General features: G+C 37.6%; 2 protein-coding genes across 3 annotated transcripts; one reads left to right on the forward strand and one right to left on the reverse strand.

Annotated features, from left to right (window-relative positions):
- The first annotated feature begins 1,400 nt into the window (after positions 1-1,400).
- Positions 1,401-3,516, forward strand: LOC137731724 (REF/SRPP-like protein At1g67360). The gene is made up of 3 exons (XM_068470917.2): positions 1,401-1,559; positions 1,681-1,917; positions 2,553-3,516. Exons 1-3 carry the CDS (start codon positions 1,545-1,547, stop codon positions 3,012-3,014), a joined length of 714 nt encoding a protein of 237 aa, XP_068327018.2. The 5' UTR covers positions 1,401-1,544; the 3' UTR covers positions 3,015-3,516.
- Positions 3,517-3,918: 402 nt separating this feature from the next.
- On the reverse strand, positions 3,919-5,616 carry LOC137731725 (uncharacterized). 2 transcript variants are annotated; one of them, XM_068470919.2, is made up of 3 exons: positions 5,496-5,616; positions 4,841-5,147; positions 3,919-4,109 (listed from the first exon to the last, which is right to left on the reverse strand). In XM_068470919.2, the coding sequence occupies exon 2, from the start codon at positions 5,135-5,137 to the stop codon at positions 4,850-4,852; it is 288 nt and encodes a 95-aa protein (XP_068327020.1). In that variant the 5' UTR covers positions 5,138-5,147; positions 5,496-5,616; the 3' UTR covers positions 3,919-4,109; positions 4,841-4,849. The 2 variants fall into 2 exon arrangements, with proteins under 2 accessions (XP_068327020.1, XP_068327019.1); XM_068470918.2 differs by having other exon boundaries at positions 4,841-5,162; positions 5,496-5,583.
- Positions 5,617-6,000: the final 384 nt, after the last annotated feature.

The following is a 6,000-nucleotide window of genomic DNA, read 5'->3' on the forward strand; positions in this document are numbered from 1 at the left end:
TTTAATTTTCGACCGACTAATCAAATGAATTGAAGAAAATTGATGAATAAAAATTAATAAAAATATGTTAAAGGTAAAAAATTATGTGTGAACAACACCACTCTTATTAAAAACACATAAAAAAGAAGTTTGGAAGAAAGTTCTTCATGAAAGACAATTTTTATGATTATCTCATCCTTTGAAAGCAATGACATAAGCCAACAGATTTGAAGATTACGTTTTAAAAGAATTAATGCTTTGGTGACGGGGCAGCCCACAGATTATTCAAAATCAATCGTACGTAGTGGATTACTATCAACAAAAGTATATAATTACAACAACAGATGACTTCTTATCTTGCAAATTGCAAGTTCATGTCAAAATCACTTTTGCTATTTAGTATTTAGGACAATGATACGGAATATTAAATTTATAAATTAAAGAATATGTCATTAATAAGAATATAAAAATATTAATTAATATTTTATTTAAGTAATAATTCAATCATCAATTCTTTTATGTCAAAATTACAAACTCGTCATTCACTGGAATTAAATTTAAAATTTCTCAATTATAAATGAAGGTAAATATCAAATTTATAATAATAAATAGCAATGTAATTAGTATTAAGAAAACTATCAAATTTATAATAATAAATAGCCACTTAGCAGTATGATCTAGTGATATTCGTCTTCATTAGTAAGTGTGAGGTCTTAGGTTCGATTCTTACTTTGAATCACATTATTACTAACCAATTGTGACATTAAGCCTTTCCCCTCCCCCTCTTCTTTAGTATAAATAATTTCGTTTGTTCAAAAAAAAAAAAAACTTCTTTTAACTTATTATGTCTTGAATTCTAACTCAAGTGTAAGTTGAAATAATAATATCATTTTATTATAAAAAGAAACTTCTTTACATTGCGCTGTATAATAAATTAATCGAGGACTTCAACGTTTCTTAGATCTCTCCCCTAAAATGCGTCCGTTTAGTTTTAGACTTAGAACGAGTGGTTTCGTAGTGGGACCCACGTACGATGTAATGACAAGGCCCACAGAAAACATTTCAGTCTCACACTCGATCATGATGGAGGCAAAGCTACTGGGTACCCGCCACGAGACTCCTTATGTCAAGCTCGTTTCCCGAAACTTCCACAAACCTCCCTTCTTTTGGAGAAGAGATCCGGAGGCCATCGGATAGATGATCCTGATCTTTAAAATTTCATCTAACGATTTAAAATTATGATAATTTTTAAGAATTTAAAACAGATGAACAATTGGATGAAATTTTAAAAATCCAGATCACTTGATTTGGTGGTCTTAAGGAAGGGATCCGGAGAGAGGATCACTTCTCCTTGTTTTGGCACCTTAGTCGACCTACTTTGGGGCCCACTCACTACAAAACAGATCCGACATCCACCGTCCGTCGTACGAACGCACCAGACTCCTCTCGTAACTCCTGCCGCTATAAATAAAACCATTTCTCTATTTTTCGACCTCGCAACACAATTTGCTCTTTCAGTCGCGACTTCCCGGAGCCTAAAAAACCAGAAAAACAATCTGCAAACAATGGCAACCGTTGATGTAATTGAATTTCCGATCATCTGAATTGTCGTTTTATCTATATTTTTTGGATTTGTTTTTGCGTTTTGTTTGCGTAGATCTTTGCCAACTATCTGATTTTCTTGATTTTTTGTGTGTGCAGGATGGGGTAGAGATCAACAGCAAGGAGAAGGAACTGAAGCATCTACGGTTTCTGAGGGTGGCGGCGATTCAGACGCTGGTGTTCGTTTCGAGTCTGTACGATTACGCTAAGCAAAACTCTGGGCCGCTCAGATCAACGGTCGGGACTGTGGAGGGCGCTGTCACCGCCGTCGTCGGTCCTGTTTACCGGAAGTTCAAGGGCGTTCCTGACGATGTCCTCTCTTTTCTCGACACCAAGGTATTCTCTTCTCTTCTTTTCCTGACTCGAAAGAAAGAAACTGAAACTGTTAATTTGTGAAATGAGAAAGATGTGTGGTTGTTATGCATGTCGAAATGTAATTTATGCAAAATTACAAAGTCGAAATGTAAGATTGGTTCGGATTGTCGAAGGAATAGTGAAGTGCTAAATTATGGTTTTTTTTGGTGTCCTTTGTGAACAGATGGTAGAAATTGTATGAGGTTGTGCTTGATCGGTGGATGTGACTGTTGGTTTGCTTATGAATTGTGAAAGGGGGTTTTTACTTGTGTAGTTGTATTTTGTGTCTGGGAATGTATCCTTATGCCGAAAAGTCCCATCGGAATCCCATTGTAATAAGAGTGAAGGATCATCCGTGAACTGCGATTTCGACATCTTCATGGATAACTGATGCTTCTGATCCAACTAGTTTACTTTTTGTGTATTTGCTAACTTGATTTTTGAGCTACGTGCTTAGTGAGTTTTAGTTTATATGTTCTGCGGTTTTATGATGCTCTGTGCATGCTTACATATATGATCAACGTTGATTGAGATTTATTAGATGTTGATATGTATCATGTATGAGCAAAGATTTGTACAGTACGAGATTCTTGAAGAACTAATGACATTTTCAACAGGTAGATGAAGCTACAGACAAGTTCGATAAGCATGCTCCACCTGTGGCTAAGCAGGTTGCGAGCCAAGCGCATTGTTTGATCCAGAAAGCAGCGGAGAAGGGACAGAAATTTGTAAGGGAGGCTCAAACTGGCGGTCCACGCTCAGCTATTCACTATGCAGCTACTGAGTACAAGAACTTTGTCTTGAACCAATCTGTGAAGCTGTGGGTCGGACTCAACAAGTACCCTTCCATCCACACAGTGGCACAGAAGGCTGCACCAACCGCTGCTCGCTGGTCTGACAAATACAACCACACCGTAAAGCACATGACCCGCAAAGGCTATGCCATCTTCCGCTATCTACCCCTTGTTCCGATCGAAGAGATATCCAATGCGGTTAAAAAGGGAGAGGTGGAGAAGAAAGAAGATGCAGCTGCAAACGTCGAGCACAAATCTGAATCTGATTCTTCCGATTCTGATTGAAGAATCGTAAGAATCAGATTTGTTTTGAGTTTTGTGTTTAGGGTTGGCGGGTTGTGGATGAACTGAAGATATGTGGATAGCTACTTAGCTTAGCTAGCGACTTCTGTAAATTTACTTCTAGACCCTTTCAACTTGTGTCTCAGTTTGTTAAAGGTCGTTTACCCTTCTCTTGGCGTGCGATTGTTTAGATACCGACTGATTTTGGTGCCGATTCTGGTTGAAGGGAAATGTCTGGTTCTGATGGATATTGAGGCCTCCGTTGGATGGGTTACTATCTGTCGGAACTCGAAGTTTATTCGGCGATGTTGCTTTGCTTCTTACATCTTCACAAATATGTAAGGGGCGAGCAAGTCCTGTCGGCTTACGATTTCGACAGCATGCATTGCTACCGTTTTCGTTTAAGTTCCTACTCCATGGATACAAGGGAGTAGGATTCTCTCTTTCTATTTCCTCTCCTGTTATCTTTCCTTTTATTTAAACGCTTATAATTAAGCTGCGTCAATTGTCTTGTTTTGAAATTTTTATATAAAGAAACAGACAAAAAGAAAAGTGTGATAAAAAAGGAGGAAAGGAAATCATAATAGTAAGAGAGAGTCTTACACCGGATTCAAGTCCAAACTATCTAATTACAAAGGGTGTTAGCGGCATTCACACTCATTTTTATGTCTCATTATTTTTAATTTTCGATCATTGGATCAAATAAATTGAAAATCAATAATAAAAATTTAACAAAGGTGCGTAAAAGATAAAAATAAGTGTGAATAGCATTTTCTTTCCGAAAAATAACGTTTTCAGTTTACAGAGATTAAGGTATCAAAACTTATAAAAAAAAAAAAACCTAATTCGAATTTTTATTTCGTGTTGTCTGCGTAATCCCAAACTAAAGCCAATGGAAAACCAAAGATTGTACGATAATAGAAAACTTGTAGAATTAACACATTAAATGTTTTGTTCCGCAATACCGAAGATACATGGGACTCTTATTCAAACAGAGACCAATCTTGAATAAACATTAAAACCGAACAACGTTTTACGACAACACCAAATTCCGAACTGCAACAGAAGCCTCAACTTGAATTATGCAGATGGCTCGACCTGCAACAAGGAAAGAGAGCATCCAATATCATTCATCTCGTCAACCTGAGATCTTAAGCACTATTCTTAAAGGTTGCGGAAGCCCAAAAAACCCCATTACAGTGTGCTTATCCCACAATACAATCGAACGTAAAAGATAGCACTTCTAGTTTCAACTCGAAAGGACATATTTGAACTTCGATGATGCCCTTCGACAAAATCTAAGGCGGATGCAATCCTTTGTTCTCGTCTATAAAATGTACATAGTGGATAGTTGAAATACAAAATAACTTACTGACTGTTTCTCTACGTACCAAAAAGTGACAAGCGGATAAGCGTAAAGATAAAACCATGAATTTGCATAAACAGATGAAATGTTGGTGCCTAACCTATGAAAAGATTCAATCCAACAGAACCAGGGCTTACCTAAAAGAGAAGGGTCATACAAATCAAAACACATGCAAGACCAGCAATGTCCCATGCCAATATAAACCATGAGTTTATTGAAAGATTCTCACCGGAAATATTTAGACTAATTAACATGAAACTTGTAGCAATGACCCACACATATAGCACAAAGCTACCGCTAATGGCAATACACACTCTCCTGGGTACATGCGTTGGAGCAATTAGCATGAAGATGTATTTGGCTTCCATTCTCTTGGAGGCCACTGAAAGCAAATGCAGAGCATCCACACATTCCGAACAATGCAATAGAAACACAGAATGCCTTTAAAACTGAAAAAGCATACCTTATGCACTCATTTAGTTTTGGGGGTAACGAGATCATTGCTGTGTTCGAGGAGATCATCATAGGGATCCCTCCGGCCTTCAACCTGGCTAATCTGAGCATCCCAACGGAGCTGCGAATTGTGGCGCTCAAAGGTCCAAAATCCGTAGGGACGGAGGGGTAGCGCCCACATGTCCTTGGTCTTTTGGCACCGGTCCTTCACCGCATACACGTGCTCCCTGAACTTCCTATCCCTCTCCTTAGGGTCCTCCATTAGCCTCAATACCAAATTCTCAGCAAACTCCATTATAAACGCCATCTCTCAGTCCCTGAACAACGTTAACCTAAAAATCTCAGCTCTGTTCAGAGTTCCACAAACCCTAGCTTATACAAATCCAAAATATTCATACAAAACACGATTCAACTACTATAGATTATTCGATTGGAATTCAATAGGGGAAATTTACGTTCAGATACACTGAGAATTTTAAGATTTTCGTTTCCTTTCTAGCATTTTCTCGGCAACCAAACTGATCGGATAGTCGCGGAATGGGAATTTTAAATGTGGGAAGAAATTGATTCATTAAACGACCTAAGCAGCGATTAGTCTGAATCATATAGAAAATTAAACAAAAATATCAACAGATTTGAAGAGGAGAATCGATTGGGAAGCTTACCTGTTCGTTGATTCGAGCTTTCCTGCTCAGCTCACGGTGTATGGCAAACGACTTTTGGGGTCGAACTGGCAAAGCAGCGGATTAAAAGTATTTTCTTTGGATCAGGCCTTATCAACTTCTATTTATTATCTAATTAAGGCCCAATTTTGATGATTTTGGACTTGTACAAGATTTGAAGCCTGCAACTTCAATTGGGCCAAACACTTTAAACAAGCGTATGGACCCATTTCAAGTGCTTATTCCAAATTTCGAATTCATGATTTTTTTTGAGTGATGAATCAACATACTAATTTGCTCAAAGTGGCAAATCAACATAAGAAATATTATTGCTCGTCACTTTATTGGTTATTGTTGAATGAGTTTGTTTTAATGTATCTGCTACACAAACTTTGAGACTTAACTACTTCTAATGGTAATTGATAAAGTAGTGAGCATTACCGTCACTTAAGAATGATGAGCGAAAATATACTCATCAACACATCTTAAAATGATATATGTGTCAAAA

Source organism: Pyrus communis, chromosome 16 (assembly GCF_041283825.1).
Source record: "Pyrus communis isolate YQ-2024b chromosome 16, ASM4128382v1, whole genome shotgun sequence".
In the NCBI taxonomy this organism is placed as follows: Eukaryota; Viridiplantae; Streptophyta; class Magnoliopsida; order Rosales; family Rosaceae; genus Pyrus; species Pyrus communis.

Coding starts and splice junctions, on each gene's coding strand:
- LOC137731725 (XM_068470919.2), bottom strand. CDS start 5,137: ATGGCGTTTATAATGGAGTTTGCTGAGAATTTGGTATTGAGGCTAATG.
- LOC137731724 (XM_068470917.2), top strand. Junction 1,918..2,552: donor TCTCTTTTCTCGACACCAAG/GTATTCTCTTCT, acceptor CATTTTCAACAG/GTAGATGAAGCTACAGACAA.